The 24680-nt window shown below is 35.8% G+C and overlaps 1 protein-coding gene across 1 annotated transcript; it reads right to left on the bottom strand.

Annotated features, from left to right (window-relative positions):
* Positions 1–8563: 8563 nt before the first annotated feature.
* On the bottom strand, positions 8564–22908 carry LOC121367858 (putative phospholipase B-like 2). Its single transcript, XM_041492284.1, has 11 exons — positions 22703–22908; positions 19350–19593; positions 18563–18657; positions 17747–17967; positions 16062–16150; positions 15540–15697; positions 14745–14840; positions 12866–12937; positions 11417–11569; positions 10717–10876; positions 8564–9071 (listed from the first exon to the last, which is right to left on the bottom strand). The coding sequence occupies exons 1-11, from the start codon at positions 22873–22875 to the stop codon at positions 8856–8858; spliced, it is 1677 nt and encodes a 558-aa protein (XP_041348218.1). The 5' UTR covers positions 22876–22908; the 3' UTR covers positions 8564–8855.
* Positions 22909–24680: the final 1772 nt, after the last annotated feature.

Genomic DNA, 24680 nt, shown 5'->3' with positions numbered 1-24680 from the left:
AATCTGCACTTACCATTCATTATTATACACATAACCTACACTGTTCGTGCATTGCTATACACATCATCTGCACTCCCTATTCATTATTATACACATAATATCCACTTCACATTCATTATTATACAGATAACCTACACTACTCATTCATTGCTATACACATCATCTGCACTCCACATTCATTATTATAGTGTAATCCACTGTTATACACATAATCTACACTCTACATTCATTAATATAGATATATTCTACATCTATTATTATTATACATATTAATAATGTAATATACACTTCGCGTTCTTTATTATACATATAATCTCCACTCACCGCTCATTATTATAGATATAATCTATACTACCCATCCATTATAATATATATAATATCCACACCCCGTTCATTATTATAAATATAATCTATACTACCCATCCATTATAATAGATATAATATACACTCAGCATTCATTATTATACATATAATCTACACTACTTATTCACTGCTATACACGCCATACTATCCATTAATTATTATACGTATAATATACACACACCATTCAAATGCCTTACATATTTGGTTAGCGTAGATGCCATAAAAAAGTTAGATAGATGCCGGATTGTTTGCACTGAAACTCCGTCTGTTATTATCTTGTATAACCTTGAACTGAACGTTTTATGTTTTAATATTTGGTAACTGTTCGTATAGTGTCAAAGCAATGTGTTAGGAAGTTTTCGGTGATGCTTGTATTAGGGTTAAAATTGGTTCCATCACATGTGTATCTCTAAAAGCAATACTATTTATCAGCCCCAGTTCCTTTATATCTCGGTTGATATATCATCTCTAGATGTAAACAGTGTGAAAAAAATGGTATGATCGCACATATGACTTGGAACATAAATACAAATTGTGTTGCTAAAAATGTCAGGAGTGTAACGTGTGTGACATAGCAACCGAAAGTATATTTTCTAGTAATTACCATGTGAAAATAAGTTACAATACAATTTGGGGTTTTTTATTGATTTTTTTGTTTGTTTTTTGTTGTTTGTTTTTTGTTTGTTTTTTTGTGACAGTTTCTCTTCACACCTCTTACAAATTAAATGGATATATTGAATTTGGAAGATCGACAAACAGGTACTGAAAAACCTTTCTATTTACAATACAATACGGTATTGCATTAAAAAGGAAATTTGTCTTAAATCGATAGAGCATACGATACACACTGGGAAATTATACGAAACAGACAATACACTCACAACATACAAACAAAATAGGTGAAAATAACTATTAAACGCGCTCTGTCACGGATGGTTGACCTAATTATTGACCCAACTAAGTATTATATGACAATATATACATTTGATTTGTACCTAAAAGTACTTTATTGAACCATCTACATAACCACCATATCACACTTATTATTGATATTTTATCAAAATAATTGAATTATGGGTACGGTCCATAATTCTGAGAAAAATAACAGCTATTTGGGGAGCAGAGGTGTGACGTATTATTTTGAGTCACGTGACGGGCATTCCCCGAATAACCGCAGTGCCAAAACGATTTACCAAGCTCGTGTAACGAGAACGCTTTACCGTCCTCTGCGACGTAGGGTAAATAGAAAAAAATAAAAAAAAATAAAAATTAGTTATTAAAAATTAATAAAAACATATACTGAATGATATTAAGCTTATACATTAATTTATTTTAGTAACAGAAGCATGTTAAACGTCGACAATCCCGACTAGTTAGGCCTTTGCATCTATAGGTAAGTTTACCGGCATCGGTGGCGTCGTGGTAGGCCATCGGTCTACAGGCTGGTAGGTACTGGGTTCGGATCCCAGTCGAGGCATGGGATTTTTAATCCAGATAACGACTCAAAACCCTGAGTGAGTGCTTCGCAAGGCTCAATGGGTAGGTGTAAACTGGTTCAACAAAGGCCATGGTTTGTGCTATCCTGTCTGTGGGAAGCATTTTCACCCATTAAGTTTATGTGACCATGTGTCTACAATATACCGACGTAGAAGACTGACTTGACTGTATTTTACAGACAGCAAATAAAGTTAGGTTGGGTTTTTATTTTAGGGGGTTATTATTATTTTTATTTTTTATTTTTTTTTGTATTATTTTAATATTATACAAAGTTTGAATGTTCTCTTGCTCTACGTAACCAATATTTTAGCATACAGTCATTATTTGAGAGTACAAAATATAGTTACCACTTAGGGCCTAAAAATGTGTTTTCAAAATGTTACTGAAGCAACTGTAAATTTTGAATTAATGAATGTGGATACAGGTTTTCAGATAGATATCGATAGCATGTTTACTGATTTAATAAAAAATATTTCATGATACAACGGATTTTTTGTTTTAATGTAGACATGTAATTGTGTTCCCAATGTGAACAATATAAAAGCTAGAGCAACCGATATGGTTCAGTAATGAATGAGGGTTGTCTATACAACACATGCTTGGAGGTATCACGTGTTTTTAACTCTCAGAAATCTCTTGAGAATAGTAATAACTTGCACTTTTGTAAAAATGCTTATAAAAATTAGAAAAGGAATTCAGTTCGAATATTTGAGAATACATAATCCTAAAGAATGTTATCGTAATTTCTCCAAATCAAAAGCCTGATGTACATATGTGTAAAGATTTTTAAAATAAATTTTAAAGAAGTAGTTGAAAGCAGGCTAATCCAGATGAGGACTTTATAACTTATGAAAGCTTGTATGAACAATTTGATTGCAAAATAAATTATTATTAAATAACTGACCACCTAGTGTTGAAGCAAAGGACAAAAATGATAGAGATATTCGGGTAAAGTGTGCTAACCCGAGACCTTTTTACCATGTATTTCCATCATTCTACTTGAAAATTTAGTTGTAATCCATGTAAAAATATGCGTAGTGATTCCTTTAGTAGTAATGCTAATGTGAATAAATGCTGTCATCGTTTAATACGGTAAAAAAAAAAATATTAAAAGTCTAACCCCCTACAAAAATGGGAGCACGTACGCCTATGTTAACTGTTAGTTTGGTCTGATGAGTTTGGTGTTTTAAGTGACCCTCCAGTTTGGCTTTCGTTGAGGAATGAGGACAACATTCGTTTATTGTTTCGAGAACGCTTGCTGGTAAGGATAGGCTCTGAATGGTTGTTTCATTGACTATATAAAGACATTTGATTCTGTAAATAAATAAAACGTGTGGGTTAAGCTTTCTAAGATTGGTATTAGATGAAACCTTGTCAGTCATTAAAAGTATAGAAGTCTGTAATATCATGTTACCGTAAATGGATTTTCATTAAAAAAAAAAAATTATAACGATATCGATGCAGGGAGAAATTTTGTCCCCCATATTGTATTCTATTGTATTTATATGTTAATGATCTAGAAAATGAATTTATTTGTAGCTCGTGTTCTGATTATGAGCTAAACAATTTAATATATTTCCTATTATTATAGAGTATGTGCTGATCATGATGATATGGTTATTTTTGCTAAAAGTGTTAAAGTTTTCCGAAACATGTTAAATACTTTGCACGAATATAACACCAAATGGAGCCTCTATATCAGTATTGCAAAACATTATATATTGTAGTGTTCTGAAACGGTGGTATTATAAAATATTATGAGAGGTGGTATTACAGTGGTGTTTTTGCTTGATAGTGTAGACCAGTTCGCTAATTTAGGTTTAACTTTTAATTATAATTGTAAATTTACTCTTATTAAAATCATTACAGACCTAGAACCTTAAAAGAAATATAAAACATTTAATGTTGAATATAAGGATTTTGTATCTCGAGATCTTGATTTATGCCGAGCACTGGAATTCTGCATCAGGACTGTGTGGCCAAAAATACTTGATAATGACAGTTAATATGCTGAGCCTTCGACATAATAAATGGAGACCACATGATAACACATTCTGAGCACCGTTAAAATAAGGCATGTTCTCTACTGGGCCCAACATATTTTCGTATCTCCTAGGTTCAAGGGCCATAACTCTGCAAAAATGGGAATATCGCCATAAAATTCATATTTGATCTGCAATAGTACTTAATAACGCTATACAAAAAAGTCAGCTCAATTTTTCTTCTTCTTCTTCTTCTTCTTCTTCTTCTTCTTCTTCTTCTGCTTTCAATCTATAGTTGATCATGATTTAGATTTGGAGTCCGGTTGTAGTGATAAAAAAACGCTGTCTCTGTCAGGTCTTCTTTGGAACCCCAAAGCTTGACAGCCAGTGTTGCTCCATTCCGCCAGTGCTTTATCCTGAATTCATTGTAGAGGGAGCTGAATTGCAGGATGGGACTGTGGTCCTGTTTGACATGGACATTCATCAGTGTCTGCCAGTTTCAGGCGGTACATATGGGATCTGAGATGGCAGTGACCGGTTCTTAGTCTGAAAATGGTTGTCTCTTGGTATCTCTCCAGATGATGGATTGAATACTTGGTTGTAGCGTGGGGGCATCGGAACTTTCTCTTAAAGTTACATTCTCTGGTTACCATAGTATAACATCATGTACAAATGTGAAATACAAGCTCAAATGCACTTTTTAAAAAAGTTGTGTGTGTTCGCTATGAACGGATATCGTCAAACGTATAAGCTTGATTCGTCGCCTGTGCCGCCATAGTTCGGCAAAGCACAAACGACAGCCTGTTGTCAGTTTCAGTTAGCACGTGCGTTTGCCGATTTCAAATTGTAGGGTTCGTCTGAAAAAATTAAAAGAGAAATCTTGCGCTGTACGAAGAACGTTCGGTTGAGGATACGGTACTAGTCTTTAGTTAAAATCGGTTTGACCGTGACAACGTATTATCGACAGTCGTACCTTCCTATTTCAGAATTGATATTTTATAAAGTGTTAGTAGAACTTTCAAAGTTTAGTAACACATTAATCATGTATATATTTTTAAAATAAAATATACTAAAGTAGACAATGAACGTTTTCTTAATTTTACGTGTTAAAATCGACAAATTCAAATAAATATTATTTCGATTGGAAAGGGTATAGTTCAGGGAGATGGGGGGGGGGGGGGGGGGGGGTAACGACATCAAAGATAAAGCATATTGATTTAATAATCATCCGACCCCATACAACCGTAAATAAAATGTGTTGAGTGCGTCGTTAAATAAAACATCCTATCCTTATTTCCATCTGTTGTTGGATGTCTAACATTTGGTAATTTTGACATATAATCTTAGAGAGGAATCAGGTGCATGTTCAGGGTAAGGGTATTGGAGGTCGAAACCCTTACTTGCCCAAGCTTAAAAAAAAATTTGAAATGTATTTTATTGGGGAGCATAGCCCCATATAAACTTCGCTTAACAGTCTATAACCCCAACTCCGCTGAAATCCCTGCATACGCGCCTTGGAAACCCGCTACATTTTTTTTAACAAGGGATCGTTTATATGTACCATCCCACAGACAGGATATCACATACCATGGTCTTTTTGTATACCCGCCGATGGGGATCGATCCTAGACTGACCGCGCATTTCCAAAAAAAAATACCTTTTTAGGTCTAAGTACTGAATACAAATAACATATAGTCTTGAAAAATGTTACGTAAATCGAACACAGTACCCTCTTCCTCTACCCAGAGCGTTATTACGTAATCAGTACACCCCGTACTCACCGACCCCTGGAAAGGCGTTGTACCATACCTCTATGGATATAAATATGTTTTGGAGATATGAGACGACCCCTCAATCAAGACAGTTAAATTTGTTCAAAATTTGCGAAATCTCACGTGATCTCTTGTTGGGGAATTCTATACTTGTGATAAGCCAATGAAAACCGAGATCAGTACGAGCCCGTCAAAAGTGTTCCACTTTCAAAATCATGGCTGTTTTTGACCTGGATAAGCCAGCGTAGTGAAACCAATGCGGAGTGCGGCGTCATATATGCACCAAACGTAATTGGATTTTCTGTTCTATATGCTTAAATAATAAAAATATTCGAGGGAATGTAGTTTTAATTATGTTTTTTGTTTCTCTGAAGGAGATTGGATGATTTGGCTGTTCCATTGTGCTTCCCTCCTTTTTGCCAGCCTGTCAGCATGTTCATTCCCTGCAATACCACAATGTGCTGGAACCCACTGGACTACAACTTGCATGTGTAGAGAAAGGTCAGCCAGTCCCTGTTGAACTGTTATTACTAGGTTTTCTTCAGGTAAACTGTATGCTCTGAGTGAAGGATTTACAATCTGTCAGGAACACAACATGTTATGGAAGTGGATTCTCCAAATTGATGATTCTGGTGGCTTGAAGAAGGGCATTTGTTTCTGCTCTGAAGTTTGTTAACTGTTTTCCTGATGCGTATGATCTGGAAGTTACTCGTCCATCAGTAAATCTTTCGTGAACACCACTACCAGCTTTCTTCACTGCCTCTTCAGCTGACCAATCTGTGTAGACATGGGTCCACTGTGAGGTGTTTGTACTTGTCTTGAAGCATTTCCCTTGGTACGATATCAGAGTGTGTCTAAGCTATCTGGCAAGATGGTTTATGTTGCTTCGTTTTAAACGTTTTTTGTTCGCTCTTGGGAATTGCTGATGTGCTGGGCGAGATGAAAGCCTCTTTAGTTTCTCGGCTATGATTAAAGAGTTTCTCCTCTCTTCGTGTGTCTAGTGGCAGCAGTCCTGTTGTTTGTTCCAGTGCACTGATTGGAGTGGTTTTCATGCCACCTGTTATAAGGCACATTCCTGTGTTCTGTATCTTTGTCAGTCTGTTGGAGTTTGTCTTTGCAGCAGTTGCCCAGGCTGATGATCCGTACTCCATAGCAGGTCTTACAGCTCCTGTGTACACTTGTAGGATCTTGCCGTTTGCTCCCCATTTGGTGCCTGCCAACTTTTTCATGAGAGAGACTTTTCTTGTGGTTCTGTTCTCAACCTCTTTTATGTATGGGTTCCACGTTAACCGTTTGTCTAGCCTGATTCCGAGATAAGTCGGGGCATTCTCCTGGGGTAACTCTTTTCCACCGATAGTCAACTTGAAGGTTTCCTTTGTAGTAGAGAGAGAGAAACAGGTGGCTACAGTCTTTTGCTGTTTATAGTGACACACCAGTCTGATGCCCATTTGCGGATAGAATTCAAAGCATCTTGCATGCGGATTGTGGCAGTGTTGGCGTTTTCTGCTGCATTCCAGATTGCGAGATCATCAGCATGAAGTGCCCTAGAGACATGCTTGGACAGATTTTCAGTGATGTCATTGATGAAGACTGAAGAGAGTTGGAGATACGACACTACCTTGTGGTACACCTTGCTTGATCTTATGAGGTGGCTCAGACATCCATTCAGTTTTACTTTGGCTGTTCGGTGTTGCAGGCAACTCTTGATCCAGCTGTACATTTTGCTTACTATTCCTGCATTCAGCAGCTTCAGCAGGAGTGCATTCTTCCAGACCTTGTCAAAGGCCTTTGAGAGATCCATGAAGACTGCCATGACTTTTGTCAGCTCAATATCTTGAGGCATTCCGAAAAAAAAGTGTGTGGAAAAACAAATAAGGTGATAACTCGAGATAATACAAAGTTAATACAATTTTTGTTTAGGTTGTATTGAAACAAAATAAAACAAAACAAAAACAGTACTGACAGGTTATCAGACATTTCGGGGGGGGGGGGGGGGGGGGGGAGGGGGGGGGGGGGGGGGGGGGGGGGGGGGGGTGTGTGGGAGAGTGTTTCAGCAAAATGCTGGGGTTTGCTGGGGGGGGTTTTAAAAGTGGAATTCCTTTATTAATACATGCTTTCTATATAAAAATCATCATACTTTACAACACATTTCTTGTTCATACAAGTAGTTTACATCAAAGTTTGATGTGTCGGTCTGTTGATTTTTGCAGAATTATAAAAGTGATGTAGAATAAAATTGTTTAAATGTCATAGTCAAAACATCAACACTCAAAATGTTGGCAGAAAAAATGTCAATAGTCAAAATGTCAACTATTAAAGTGGTACCCAGGTAAAAATGTCAACTTTCAAATGAATAACATAAAACGTCTTTTTGTCTTTTTTTTTCCACTCATAAAAAGATGCAGTTTGGGACTTGGTGACAAACTAACTTCCACATACTTGCCAACAATGACAATAATGGCTAAAGATACTCTTTTTTTTTTTAACGACACCACTAGACCACATTGATTTATTAATCATTGCCTATTGGATGTCAAACAATTGGTAATCTTTACATATAGTGTTAGAGAGGAAACCTGCTACATTTTCCCATTAGTAGCAAGGTATCTTTTGTATGCACCATCCCATAGACAGGATAGCACATACCATGGCCTTTGATATACTAGTACTGGTGCACTGGCTGGAACGAGAATTAGCCCAATGGCCCCACAGACGGGGTGGCTAAATATACAGTAACCGTATCATTTTGGCTAAATATACAGTAACTGTATTATAGGAACCGAGGATTATCCTGTCATCATGTACCTATGTATCAGAAACATTCTACAGTTGCAGCAAACTTAGGACCATATCTTTAATGATTGTTGCAATTTGTAAGTACCCTCTACCTGTACATGTTAAAATACAAAAATATATATGTAAATTATATAAAATTTAATATATACAAGCTTGGTGTGGCAAATCAAGTTTATTACATGGCAATACATTTTTAACAACAGTGGTATAAAAAAATATACAATATATAATACAAACATTTTTATACAAATAATTTAACAAAATATAATTTACAGTGATCATGGCAACTGGACTATCCTTGAATTAAAAAGAGTATATTGGAAATATTTTATTTAACGACACACTCAACACATTTTATTTATGATTATATCGCGTCGGTAAAAGAATATATTGTGCAAATTTATTAAAGAAATTTGGTCACCATAGCAACTGGTAAATCTTTGAACTAAACTGCTATTACTTCAATGGGATATGAATTAAGAGGAGCTGAGCCATTGAAGAACATGGTTGGAAATTTAAAAAGGTCTGGATGTCCAAAACGAGGGAACTCTTCGACAGGGAAGTCTGTTTTACTCCACTGGAATGGCACCTGTTGGTCATAGGTTGGACTTAAAATAGCAATGAAAGACATCCCATTGTTGAACAGTTCGAAAGATGTTAACTGAAAAACAAAAATTAAATTGATTCAGCTTCACAGACATTTCATACCTTCAGCTGGTAAATCAATGAAGATTATGGTGTGTGTGTGTGTGTGTGTGTGTGTGTGTGTGCGTGCGTGTGCATGTGCACATGATGAATTGAAAGAAATTGTCCTTGAGTATTTGACCAAGCCAAATGTACTTTTCTTTCATTTCAATTTTGAGATGGAAATTTCATAGCTGAATGAAAAATATTCCAGATTTTATTTTTAGTGCTTTAGTATTGTATTATTTTATTTTAAATTTCTTTATAAACTTAAATAAGAATTTTAATATAAAATATACAAATACTAGTATTCATAAACATGAAACCTGCTGGATGTATCACAAATCAATTCTGCTGATTAAATAATTTCTCAGTTCCAAACTGAAAATCTTAACCACCTAAAATGGGAAGCAGTGGAGAATAAACCAAACTTCATCTAATTTGTTTGGTGCTTTTCATGTTGAAATGAAAAAATTCACGATTACATATTTTATAGTAGTTGACAATGAAAATAAGATTTCTGATAACACCATTGTCTTCATTATATTAATAAACAATAGTGGAGATTATCTTACAATGAGCTCCTGTCCTGGACAGAGGAGCCGGCGTAAGTCGACACATGTACCCAGGACAGGCGTGTGCTACAACAGCTCGCCCTGAATGAGCACGTTAAGCCCTATGACCTCACATGACCTGATCTACAATGAGTTGTTTTAAAACATATCTAACAAGCAAAAGCAAGTTAGATACATTTTTAAAGGAGTTGTAAGATAAATGGTATCTTAACAGACACATAATTATGTAGTACAAATCCTCAAAAAACAGGTTTAAAATAAATTTAAACGTCTTTTCGAACTCAAACTCATTTACGGCACTTGCACTTACATGTATGTGTCACAATGTAATCACTTTCAGGTTCCCTTATAAAGCTATCAATTTCTATCATGCCTATTTCACAGTACCTGTATTTGAATGGATGGTATGGCTGTAGTGACTGGATCATCACCTACGTGCAGCCAGTCTTTAAATCAGTAATACAATGAATGATGTTCTCACCAACGGGAGTGTAAGAAAAAATATTCTTGCCCACTGGACAGGGTTATCCAGCTTTTGCATGGTGCTAGAAAAATATGCCTGACTCTAGGGCTAGATAAATCTGTCCGACCCGAGGGCTAGACGATTTCTACATACGCGTGACATCATAACTCATGTTTTACGACGATTGATGTCATAACTCATGGTTTTCAAAATTCTGTTTCACGTTGTATCATTGTTTTAAAAATATTTAAACAAATTAATATTTTCAACTTTACATTTATTCATTATTGCATTTATTACAAGTTGTTGCATTTTTATGTTGTTGCATAAGATGGACTTTATTTTTCAGCGTATGATTAAATGAGTTTCATTGTTTGTAGGTGAAATCTTTACGAATTGTTAATCAATAAACAAACCGTACGTAGCTTACAAAATTAATATTTTGTTACTGTAATTAAACTTCGGCCCTCACAAAAAACATTTTGTCCTTCGGGTTGGAATTGCCATATCTATACCTCACAATGGTGATAGATTCTATTATTAACTAAAGTAGAAAGACAAGAGAAAATGTGTTGCCACGATACCTTCATGTCGGTCCCTCCATGTGCCCGATGTCCTAGAGCACCAAACGGGTACGTCCCACTGGCCGGGTTCAGATCACACCTAGCTGAGATTCCGTTCTCGCCACTGTAGGGTGGAGTACAGTTACACCGGGCAAGTGGATCATGCTGGAAGTCATTGTACCTGTTAATAAATAAAACAAGATGAAATTATTTAAAACACTGACAGTCAGTAGGGGACGTTACGTCTACAGACACCTGATGTTATAGTCAGTGGCCTACAGACTAGATGTAATGATAGTATGAGTGTGTGTGTCCGTGTGTGTGTGTGTGAGAGAGTGTGTGCATGTGCATGCGTGTGTGTGTGTGTGTGTGTGTGTATGTGCGTGCAGGTGTGCGTGCGTGCATGCATACCTATGTATGTATGTGGAGAGGCATTTACATAGGCCTACAGCTTGTTTGCCGATCCATTTCATTTATTTTAAATGAATAAATATTGTTTAAAAAAAAATAAACCATATGTATGTGTGTACATGTGTACACTTTAATGTTAAACACCTCAAGATGAAGGCTCCTTTTCTGTAGTCATTTTGATGATCTTTATTGGCAGGTTTAACTATAATCCTATTTTAAGCCAATTTATTCAATTTAGTTCAGATACATATCAGTAGGTTCAAAACATTTTAGAAAAAAAACCCCTCAACTTGCTTGAAGTAATTACTACCTCATTAGTTTCTGCATTGATTTGAGGTCCCCCACTTTGACATGGTCTCGTTTGAAGATCTTGGCACGTGGTGTTCCATCATACGAGAACCAGTCTCCATACTTCTTTACACTCTCAGGTCCTCCGCTGGCATTGAACACTTCAGGGAAATACCTGGTACAAAGAAATCACACTCAGAAATACATAAAACAAAATACACATCCATCATTATTAAGTTAGGGTGGAGTGATATCCTCTCAAGTCATTGCTAAGGTAGATTAATATTCAGGCCCATAGGAACAATGTCTGGAGTAGGGGCCACAGCCTCTAATGGAGGGGTGGGGGAGGGGGCACAAGACCTATTTTAATTTTGATTAATGTAGAGTAGGACCAAAAAACATCTATTTTTCGTTGTCAAAAGAGTAGGCCTGTGCCCCTATCCCCTCCCCCTGTTCCTACAGGCCTGATATTAAGGTGTGAGATTTTCAACAAAAACAACCAATTATGCACGGTTTCTAGAATGTTTATCAAATCCACTAGCCATGGGATCAGTGATTTTCAAAATGTACCAGCCACGATTAAAAATTCACTAATCATACTTTACTTTAAGTTAATACAATTTTACTAAATAATAGTAAAAATCGAATATGTCACCTAAAGAGAGAGATACATGTATATAGCAAAAAACACTAACTTTGGGAGGAGGGCTAGAGGTTGGGGGCAGGCATTCATATTTACAAAATAGACTTAACTGCAACATTTGACCAAAATATTTCACTAGCCATCGGGCATGGTAATGTTACTTATTTACAAGCCCAACATTGAATATTATTAGCCATGGGAGTGGGGCTACCATAATCTAGAAGCCCTGAATTATGGCTCAGTAAGCCTTCTCATAATATTTTATGTCTGTCCTAAACATATTGGTCTAAATAGTACAATCACACGGGTTGCTATTTAAACCATATAACCAGAACAGTTCTATGGGTTTGCACAAACCATCTTTTTTAGCATGTTATATTAAAATTTAAAATGAGTTCTTTGAATTACTGTTGTATTCACACATTATTCAACACTGAAACTGATAAGCAACTTGATTAATATGGAGATCTTTTAATATGAATATATTTTCTCAGGAAACAAGCATGCCTTTCAAAAATGCAACCCCCCCCCCCCCCTCAAAAAAAAAAAAAAAAAGTACACCAGGCAAAAACAATAATCCATGTAGCAAGTTATTTTCTATAAATAAAATTATTACTGTTTCAATAAACATAACAAATAAATAAACTTTCATTGCTGGGATTCGAACCAAAGACCCTCTGTATAAGAGTTCAGTGTTGAGCTAATGAGTTAATACAGAAACTTCCACTAGCTACTGCCAGTTAGAACACTTTATACAAACACTAAGTACCGGTACTACATTTATATTCAATTGCTTTGACCACAGTTTGAAAAAGAATATGATCTTACGCTACATTATAACTTGGAAAGTAGCCCTGCTGTACCAGCACAGATGTGGTATCCCTGAATACAATCAGCCCACTGAAAAATAAATCACACAATATTGTAAAATTATCTGTAAGATAAATTCAACTCTACATGTCTCACATTTCTTTTTAAAAGTTCTATAATAACAATTTAAAACTAAAGTACAATACTGAGTTTCTAGTCTATAATATACATGCAGAAAAGAAACAATTAAGTTTTGAATTTTTGTCAAAAGGTTAACTTCAAAACAAAAAAATCTGCAAAACATTTTGGTTATGGTGCCATACCCGTTTTACCCTGTGGCAGAAACCCTGAGCAGGGGTCTAAATTGGCTGAAATTCTTGCCGGACATTTGGTCCAAAAAGCAACAAATTCTGCCGGACTGAACGAAAGCCTGCTGGACTAAACATGATAATAAAGTATAAACATAAAATAATTAATTGATGGTCCAATGGGACAGCAGAAAAAATCCATTTCCTGGCCCATGGTGATGTTCACCAGCAAAAACCAGTCGGGCCGGCAATATTTCGACCACTGTATAGTATACTCTCATATATAAAATCAGCTATTTCGACCACTGTATAGTATACTCTCATATATAAAATTAGCTATTTCGACCACTGTATAGTATACTCTCATATATAAAATCAGCTATTTCGACCACTGTATAGTATACTCTCAAATATAAAATCAGCTATTTCGACCACTGTATAGTATATTCTCAAATATAAAATCAGCTATTTCGACCACTGTATAGTATACTCTCAAATATAAAATCAGCGTATATTTAATTTTAAGTCATTGAAGATGGGTGGATGGATGGATGGATGGTCCCATTGCATGGGTGTGTGTGGTGGGAGGGGTGATTATCATGCAATGAAAATTTAGTACAAATAATAAAGTAAACACACAATGATAAAAATGCTGGTGCAGAACATTTTTGTCACAGATTTTGTGGTGATAATTCTGAGTGTGTTGCTGCAAATTTCAAGGGATGTGAATGGATAAATTTTGCACAGAAAGAAATGTTTTATTTAACGACGCACTCAACACATTTTATTTACGGTTATATGGCGTCAGACATATGGTTAAGGACCACACAGATTTTGAGAGGAAACCCGCTGTCGCCATTACATGGGCTACTCTTCCAATTGGCAGCAAGGGATCTTTTATTTGTGCTTCCCACAGGCAGGATAGCACAAACCATGGCCTTTGTTGAACCAGTTATGGATCACTGGTCGATGCAAGTGGTTTACACCTACCCATTGAGCCTTGCGGAGCACTCACTCAGGGTCTGGTGTCGGTATCTGGATTAAAAATCCCATGCCTTGACTGGGATCCGAACCCAGTACCTACCAGCCTGTAGACCGATGGCCTGCCACGACGCCACCGATGTCGGTAATTTTGCACAGATGAAGGAAGGAACTGTTTTATTTAACAATGCACTCAACATATTTTATTTTCAGTTATATGGTATTGGACATATGGTTAAGGACCACACAGGTATTGAGAGAGGAGACCCACTGTCGCCACTGCATGGACTACTCTTTTCGATTAGCAGCAAGGGATCTTTTATATGCATCATCCCACAGACAAAATAGCACATACCACGACCTTTGATATACCAGTCGTGGTGCATTGGCTGGAATGAGAAATATCCCAATGGGCCCATCGACGGGGATTGATCCCAAACCGACTGCACATCAAGCGAACATTTTAGCACTGGGCTACATCCCGCCCTTGGACAGATGAATGGATGGATGAGTAGACGGATGGATAAGTGAATGAATGGATTCATGGATCGATGAATGCTTAGGTGGGTGTGTGTTGTGTTAGTAATAAATGTTCCACAACAACATACGGTATTTGTTCGAGCACTGTGAGTGTTCCTGGTTTCAGACTGTTCATGCCACGTTCAAACAGTTTGTAATCCACTATCAGCCACTCATTGTTGTAGCTGAAAGAAATCAAGTCAAATATTATTTACATAAAATACTGCAAAAAGGAAAGAGTGTCTAAATTTTGTTCAGTATCACATCAAGATTTGCTATGCAAGTTTCAGAGATCGCTACACAGTTTTAAGACATTGAACAGTAGCTGCAAATTAATTTTCAATTGCCTAGAAATATTGCTAATCAAGATTTTGAAAACAAAAATGTTCATTAGATTAATGTGCAACAAAGTCAATAAAATTTAAGCACAATTCAATATGATCAGTGTGAACTTGTCAAATGGAAATTCATCCAATCATTTCAACTCCATAGCAACATTACAACTTGTGCTGTGCAACAAAGCCACAAAATGTTTCAACAGAAGGAAGGAAGGAAGGAAATGTTTTATTTAATGACTCACTCAACACATTTTAATTACGGTTATATGGCGTCGGATATATGGTTAAGGACTACACAGATATTGAGGGAGGAAACCCGCTGTCATCACTTCATGACTATTCTTTTTGATTAGCAGCAAGGAATCTTTTATATGCACCATCCCACAGACAAGACAGCACATACCACTGCCTTTGATGTACCAGTCGTGGTGCACTGGCTGGAGCGAGTGTTTCAACAGTTTCACAATACAACTTTATCATACATGTAAGTTATCACATGTTACTGCAAGTTGTATTGTATGAATGTACCTTAAGCAGCACACTTACGTTCCACTGTTGAAGTTGGAGAATGTCGAGGCCCACTGTTCGCCTGTCACTGCCAGTCTGTTAGCCACCTGAGACCGAATTCCTTCAAGCACTGATTGAAACTGTACATACTTCCAACGGTCTGCATTACTGTTTCCTATTGTAGTTTCCAAGGAAACCTAAGGTGAATAAAAGATGAAATTTAAAGTAGTAGCAAAGTGTGTGTGAGAGAGAGAGAAAGAGACAGACAGAGACACACACACACACACACACAGCGAGAGAGAGATAGAGAGAGATGGAGACAGTGTAAATCAGTGAAAAAAGCTGATATATTATATTATATTATATTATATTATATTATATTATATTATTATTCTGATTATGTACACAACCCATTTTTACTCTTGGCATTTGCTGTAAATAAGGGACTTAGTAAAACAAAACAAAAAATTGCATTTTGTGTATTAAAATACATGTAGTTTAATTGTGACACCCTAAAAACATGAAAAACATAGACTAATCTCTATTGTTGCAACTGCTTACCAAGCCTGAGTCAATTTGATAAAAATCATCACCCGACATGAGTGTCCCAGGGTAAGATGAAAATGTCATCGTTGTACCTGGAACACGATCTAGAATGAATAATAAATAGGAGTTGAAATTATTGCTTCTATAGTGGCCAACACATAACTTTTTCTAAATGGCACTTTTAAAACATATGAGTTCCCTTCAATCCCTTGTTATACAATACAATACAATACAATACAATACAATACAATACAATAAAAATACAATACAAATACAAATACAATACAATCTTTAATGCAACCATTGTATGTTTACACTGGTTAAGGGGACAGATTCCCATTAAAAAAGGAAAAGCAAAAATATGAACTAAGGAAGGAAGGAAATGTTTTATTTAACGATGCACTCAACACATTTTATTTACGGTTATATGGCGTCAGACATATGGTTAAGGACCACAGGTATTGAAGGAGGAAACCCACTGTCGCCCCTTCATGGGCTACTCTTTTCGATTGGCAGCAAGGGATCTTTTATATGCACCATCCCATAGGCAGGATAGCACATACCACGGCCTTTGATGTACCAGTCGTGATGCACTGGCTGGAGTGAGAAATAGCCCAATGGGATCGATCCCAAACCGACCGTGCATCATGTGTGCACTTTACCACTGGGCTACGTCTCGCCCCAAAATATGAACTAGATATAATAACAACAGGATGTGGGATTTAGCTCAGTCGGTTGAGTACTCCCTTGAGGCACTTGCATTGCAGGATCGAACCACCTCGGTGCATCCATTCAACTGAATGGGGGTTTTCTCATCTTAACCAGTGCACCACAACTGCTCAAAGGTCAGGGTATGTGCTTTCCACTCTGTAGGAAAGTGCATATAAAAGATCCCTGGCTGCTAATGGAAATTGTAGCTGGTTTCCTCTGATGACTAAGTGTCAGAATTACCAAATGTTTGACATCCATTATCCGATGGTTAATTAATCAATGTGCTCTAGTTGTTTCATTAAACAATTACAAACTCTAACTTTGTTCAGACAGAAATAACATTAATATCTAACAATGAAGAACAAGAATACTGGATACCCTGTTACCAGCTGCCTTACAAGTTTTCTTTATAATCACTAAAAATACTAAATTTAAAACATGGTCCAGACACTTTGTTATTAACAAAATTCTAAGACTTTTTACAAGCATTTTTCAATACCGGACAAAGGCTTCACTAATAATTTGACAGGTTTCAATCCTATCCTATCCAATTATATTTATGTATAGTTAGGCACAAAAACCAGTCTAGCAAGCCACCGCGAGCACTCAGGCCTCCTGAACTTGCCTCTGGTGTAATATCAATACTGGATAGAGAACAGAGGAAAGAAATGTTTTATTTAATGACACACTCAACACATTTTATTTATGTTTATATGGCATCGGACATATGGTCATGGACCACACAGATATTGAGAGAGGAAACCTGCTGTCGCCACTTCATGGACTCCTCTTTTCGATTAGTAGCAAGGGATCTTTTATATGCACAATCCCACAGACAGGACAGCACATACCACAGCCTTTGATATACTGGTTGTGGTACACTGGCTGGAACGAGGATAGAGAACAGAGTAACCGAAAGCCAGACTGACTTAGTCTAATATTAAAAAACAAACAAGACAAATTGTCAAACAAAGACCTCTGGGACATACCTGAATTCTTGCCGTTAACTGTGTAAGGAAAGGTATATTTCTTGAGAATTCTTAACATAGAATTGTATGTGTCCCATGTGTCCTGTGAAACATACAAGTCCTTGTTGCCTGGCAACAGTTTAATGAGGGCTGAGCACGATCCTGAACCTCTGACACGTGTCGATGTTGGTTTATTCAGAGCTGGTTCCAAATCTTCCATGTCTCCGCCAATTTGAAAAACACTGAAATTCACAAAAGTAATATTTCAAGTGGTGTAAATGTCAATAAATACATTAGACATAAGTAACAACATGAAATAGAATAAATAGTATCTAGTATTATTCTTAGATCCATAGACTTGTACCCTCCCTTCCATTTCACGATCATAAATTTTTTAATCTTTTTTTGTTGTTCTATTATAATATTATATAAAAACAAAAATATCCTAAAAATAGGTGATAATTTTAATTAAAAAACATTGCTCTTTTCTTCTCCAGATGTTATCAAACTGTGATTCAGGATGTCCAGAGATAAAAAAAAAAATTAGACAGGGGGTTGGGTTGAGTGTGTGTGCCACAAACCCCACTTTAAATTTCATTCCTAAGCCCCTAATTTTTAAAACTAAATGTTTTAAATAATTAAACTAAAACTAATTTTCACTTATCATCTTTTGAAGAAAATGTAAATATATAATCTTATTTTTAAAGTGTATTTCTAGAGTGCAATTATTATTTGTAGCATTTTCAATTTGTTGTACACACACCCATTGTTATAAATTATCTCCTGTAAGTGTTTCATTGGTGCTTGGGTAAATGAATCTCAACAGATAAAACTTACTACAGTCCAAATATGTCAATGTCCATGTGCGGTGCCTTGGGGTTATTAAAATATCCATCTTGAAGTCCAGCCGTCTGCATGTAGAAAAGCTTCACCTGAAAAACAAACAGATCTTGCTAGAACATTTAATAAAATAATTAAAGTACTTATAATCAGATGATTCAAGTATTTTTTCAATTCAACAATAGAACCATATATCACAAATCACAAATTGGGTTTCTGCAATTCTGAAAGTTTAATAGATAATCTTGTAAAATGTTGTGCTCACCCACAGCATGTGTGTGACATCATTTGAACTTGAGTCTGTATGTGTGTGACATCATTTGAACTTGAGTCTGTATGTGTGTGACGTCATTTGAACTTGAGTCTGTATGTGTGTGACGTCATTTGAACAGAGTCTGTATGTGTGTGACGTCATTTGAACTTGAGTCTGTATGTGTGTGACGTCATTTGAACTTGAGTCTGGACTCTTAACAAGTTTTATAAGCACAGGCCCTGTACCGTATATCTTTATCAGTAAACAACAATGATACTGAATAAGATATCTGTTTTGTACAACAATGGTACTTAATGTGCACTAACATTTTAATACAACAATGGCACTAAATACCATACATTTTTTGTATAAAACAGTGCTATTATGTACCATAATGCAACAGGCCATAATAAAAAAAAATATATATGCTGATCCTAACCTGCTATATTTTTGTTTGTTTTTATTGGCCAAAACCCCCCCCAAATTTTGTCCTTTTGTCAAATATGGATAAAAAAAGAATAAAGACTCTACCTGTTCCCAATACTGGTCATTTTGATGTGCATCAATCTGTGATTTGACCCAGTTGAGGTTCTGTGTGAGAAAGTTGCGGAGTCTCTGACAGAACGGTGTGTAGGGTTCTGGACATGTGTACGCCGTGTTTCTCCAGTGTAGAGATATCAGCTCCTGGGTGAGCTGACCCTCGGCCAGACCCGCAGCATACGCCTGAACATCGTTATCCAGGGCAGGATTTGTCTCAATGTCAAGGTACGCCCAGCTAAAACAACAGCAAAATATTACACCGCAATAAATTACTTTAGTTTTCAAATATTTAAAATTTTGCTTAGGTGATTGTAATAGGCTGGAACAGAGCTGAGAAGGAGAACTCTATTAATGTGCCCATATACCACGAAGGTTTCAGGAACGTCCACCATCGGCCCAACCTCTGGGTATGCCAGTGACTGAATCCAGGGCACAAGAGGGGGAGGCGAAGTTTGAGGTGGGCGGAATTTGGAATACCAAGTTAGAAGTTAGGTCTACAACCTAAAACCAAAATAGAAACTGCATTCTACTCATCTGGAAAAATTAGGGCCCAAAATAAACTGATTGCTAGGCCGAAAACACTTCAAGTGATTGTGACAAACTAAAGTACCTCGGACTGTTTACAAAAAATAAACATAATTTCGATCGCAAGCCAAAAATTTAAAGTCCAACTAAGATGTTGTCTTGAAGTTGAAGAGGTTCCTCGATAAGTCTGAAAAAAGAGTTCACAAAGTGATGGTATTCATCCTCTCCAAGCATAATCCTTAGCATCCGGTGGAGTGTATGGTTTGACATGGTGTTGAGAGTTGAGAGCTACAAGTTTGCAACTTTTAGTGACAGTGTGAATATGTAGGGGTGGAGTGTTCTCGCTGGTCCATTTATGTGTATTGGAACCCATGCTTATGAGACTTTGGAATCTAAGAGTGTGAGAAAAATCATCTACAAAAGGATAAGTGCCCAAAGTATTTTATAGTTCACTCAGTTTTATCATTTTAGTACAATCATTTTAAAAATACAATTCACTGCATTTTATTTTTGTACCAACACGTCACTCCTATCAACTGATATATATTAAGTCACAAGAAGGAATGCATGCAGTGTTTTACATATTATTTCACACCAGTGTAAGATATTGCTCATGTCATAACAATCACTCAATATCTAACAAGTGTAATATTGGCGTGACGTAGATCACTTGCTGACCCAATTTATAGAAAAATAAATGTAGTAGGTATCGACATCTGCTTACTTCTGCATTGCAGCTTGTTTGCAGTTGGTTTGTAATAAATAAAATACTAAACTAGCTTGCCTGTCATACCATTTTTATGAAACTCATGAACAGTGTTGGTATCTGACGAGCGAAAGCGAGTCAGATACGAAACCTGTTCACTCATTTCAGAAAAATGGTACGACAGGCAAGCTTGTTTTGTATTCTATATTTATGTGATGGCAAAAATTACAGAATGACATAATGAACAGGTAGGGGCAGGATCAAGCTTAGTCAGTAGAGTGCTCGCCGGAGGTGCTCGAGTTGTTACAGGATCAAACCACCTCAGTGGACCCATTCTCTGATTGGTTTTTTTCCCATCCCAACCAGTGTCCTATGACTTGTATATCAAAGGCTAGACTAAATGTTTTATAAGTGCAGGGTCTGATAAGCTGTTATCTTGTGAGACCTCAATATTTCCAGCCTACAAATTATCCTATGATGAGGGAGGGATACAATGTTTCAGAAATGGTGCCCACAAAAAGTACATTAATTAACATTAACAATATGGCAATCTTTCCCTGAAATAACTAGACTGAATCTTTCTGTCTCTGTAAAGCTACATTTCATATTTTATATTGATTTTTTAATTATTTGTCTATTTTATATTTATATCTTATGTTACACTATTAGAGCAGTTTTTAATAAATGAAATCATACGTTACTTAGATTTTCTTGTTTAGATTATACAATTACGTACATCCAAAGTATTTCTGGTCATCCTGGTGTTTTTGATATCACAAAATGCAATTGTCCTATGAATTTTTAAAAACACATGTGTGTCTGAGAAGTAACAGTTATGGAGTAGAGTTTTAGTCTATTTTTAAGGTTATTTCACCGTTTTTCAACATCACAGACTCTTATTTCACTTTATTATAAGATTATCCAGATGTGTTACAGCTAGGTTTGTAGATTAACTAAACTTTGTGTCCATTTTTACTGATTGATACTAGAGTCTGACTCTGTAAAGCTACAAATCGTATATATATATTATTTGTCTATTTTATATCAATTTTTATTACCCACATAGTTCAGGATATTCAGGGAAATATAACCAGTGTCATAAGGATTTCATGTGCACAACGACTAACATAATTTTTGGAAGCGATGTCATAACTTAATGTGGCCTCCCCTGTCTTAGCTCTGTGTAAACACTTACTAAAATGCCGTCATTTCGGAAAATGCTGTCGTTTCATCATCTTTTTCTAGTTACGTTTGAAACGTTATGACATGGTCCTAGCTTGTTATTCATAAAAATAATATTATGGATAATATGGATAATAAAGAAATTAATACACTTGTATGAATCGTACTGATTTTACAAAACTTGTATCAGGATTAATGTATTACCCTCACTCTCGCTCGGGTAATACAAGAATCCTAAGTAGTAACACTTCAAGTCACTTGTTTTATAAAATCAGTATGATACACAAGCTTGTATAATAATCTCTGTATATCATATTTAACTTTATAAAATAAAATATAAATATAAAATAGGCAAATAAAAAAAAAAAAAAAAAATTTAATCAAGTTTATTTGTTTATTTTATATATTATGTTAAAAAAAAAAAAATGTTACAATATAAATATAAAATAGACAAATAATTTAAAAAATAAAGTTACAGACAGAAATATTTTATCTATGAAACGCCAAGCCAATAAAGTTCAACTGACAAAATCTATTCCTATGAATGATAAATAATGGATTTCTGCATCGATGTAAAGGTATTTGATGTCAAACATAGGATTGTTGTGGTATTAGAGCGGACATCTTTGCCAACATTTTGGTTGTCGGGAATTGTTAAAAAAATACATAGCTTGGTTTCTGACTGTAATGAGAGCGTAGGCAATTTATGTCCAAATGTCCGTCTAGCTCTCTTACAGTCAAGAGTACTCGGGCTAGTGTAAAGAAAGAAAAAGGGAAAAGAAAGAAACAAAACTAAAGCGGAACTACATGTATAAAAACTGTAGTGTAGTGTAGTGTAACCTTACGTGATACTTTAAAGTTTAAAATTAAAGCTGGCTTGAAACTATTTTTATAATATCGTCATAGCCGCGCCAGAAGCTTGAAAACATACCCAGTCTGGTTGATGTTATTGTTGAACGCCGCTTTTGCTGCCCAGTTCGAAACTGGATGATTAGTTAACTGAAATATCTGACGTTGTTCATCATATGCGACGGTAATTGTTTTCTCATTTGGCAAAGACACGACATAAGAAAATAAAAAGAACAGAACAATGATGACCGTCATTTTGAAATCATGTGACAATGTACGTATCACGTGTTAAACATTTTTTGACACTTACTAGACTTAGCTTTACACAAATACGAACTCGAGCATGTGTCAGTATTTTGGTAAATGAAACACGGACGATGTATTTAAAACTGCAGTAGACTGATAAAGTGATAAGACTTCATGTTCTGTCAAACATTAGCCACACTTAGGCCTATATAGAGGATAATAAACGAGTTACCAGTTATTATGAAATTTATTTCACGAGGGACATAAATTTCATAATAACTGGTACTGAGTTTGTTATTCTATTTATTACCCCATCTATTTGGGGTTTTTTTTTGGTTTTTTTAAAACCTTTATTTTCGATATAGCCTACATCGGCTACACGTCCATGTATATAGGCCTAGAAACAACGTAAACTACTTCACTGTTCTGGGTATTGCTTTAACTTTGTATTTTATTCACAGTTCACAGATAATTTTCAAAAGCCAAAGTTCTATATATTCTGTAAACAAAAAATATATAATGAATTGCATTAAACTACCATTTTATTACAAGTTTAACACTGGAACCAGAAAGACGCAAACGCTTTAAACTACCATTTTATTACAAGTTTAACACTAGAACCAGAAAGACGCAAACGCTTTAAACTACGTGACGTCATTGTGTGTGCTTTGCCAAATCGTGATGACGTCATATTTAGTACCGGCAAGGTGATTGGTTTGTTGTCGTCAAATCGTCCAATAGTAGTGTACGTTAAACCAATGCATGATAATTTCTTTTTTCCCCCCGTTATGAGTGCCTGCTTGGATAATAAATTAACTATTATATACCAACTGACTGGTGTTTATTATTTTGTTTATTTAAGGTAAACAGTGGCGGTTCTACGGGGCCCTGGGAACGTTCATACCTTTGGCGGCCCCTAAATATATTTTCTGGTTCCGTCACTGGTTAGGATTTACTTTGGGTGGGGTGGATCCGCCAATGGCGACGTCAAGAGGTTGAACCCGCCAGGATGGGCGTGCCTGAACCTTAAGTGGATAGGGGTACGTTAAGATTCCCACCACCACCACCATAAAATACATTTGTTAGTCACACGATCATTCTACCGAATATAGCATCTTTAAAACAAAACAAAATAACTACAAACACAGTTTTAACATATATGTTTATTTTTATTAATAATAATATACACATATTTTTTTACAATCCAATATACACAAAACAAAAACACTTGAAACATAAGAAGATTATAAGCACAGGATAGCTGCCATATATAACATATGGAGGTTAATACAATTAACAATGTTTGTCTACCCCAGTCCATTCCTTTAATGGAGTCTTCTAAGTTTCACTTTGATCTCACTAAATTATTTTCCCCCAACCTGATTGAAATCTGATCTTACTATCCACTTTTCATGTCTCTGTTGGTAGATCTGAAATAAACCCATGTATCAAGATGACATTCAGTAGTGAACAGTCATTTCAAATGTTTTAAGTTCATATCAGCAATGTTTTGATTGGTCAAATGAAAGGTCAACTGATAATAAGGTAACACTGTTTTTTCTTGGATCTAGTGCAGATAAGCACTATTTAAATAATACATCTGCCTTAAGATTGTCTAGTTTTGATATGTATACAAAATCTCATTTGTAAATAAGATATTGGAAAGTCTTCCTTGATGATCTATCATGCTTCTTTTAACATATTCAGAATTTTAGTTGGGTTGATTTTGGTAAACAATTAGTTTAAAAAGAAAATTACACATGATTAAGTCCAATTACTAACTTTTACCGTGTGAGGTTAAGTGAACTCAGGGA

This window comes from Gigantopelta aegis, chromosome 3, assembly GCF_016097555.1.
Source record: "Gigantopelta aegis isolate Gae_Host chromosome 3, Gae_host_genome, whole genome shotgun sequence".
Classification (NCBI taxonomy): domain Eukaryota; kingdom Metazoa; phylum Mollusca; class Gastropoda; order Neomphalida; family Peltospiridae; genus Gigantopelta; species Gigantopelta aegis.
This window is presented reverse-complemented; position numbering and strand designations above follow the sequence as displayed.

Coding starts and splice junctions, on each gene's coding strand:
- LOC121367858 (XM_041492284.1), bottom strand. CDS start 22,875: ATGACGGTCATCATTGTTCTGTTCTTTTTATTTTCTTATGTCGTGTCT. Junction 12,938..14,744: donor ACAGTGCTCGAACAAATACC/GTATGTTGTTGT, acceptor TTTATTTTTCAG/TGGGCTGATTGTATTCAGGG. Junction 9,072..10,716: donor ATGGAGGGACCGACATGAAG/GTATCGTGGCAA, acceptor TTTGTTTTTCAG/TTAACATCTTTCGAACTGTT.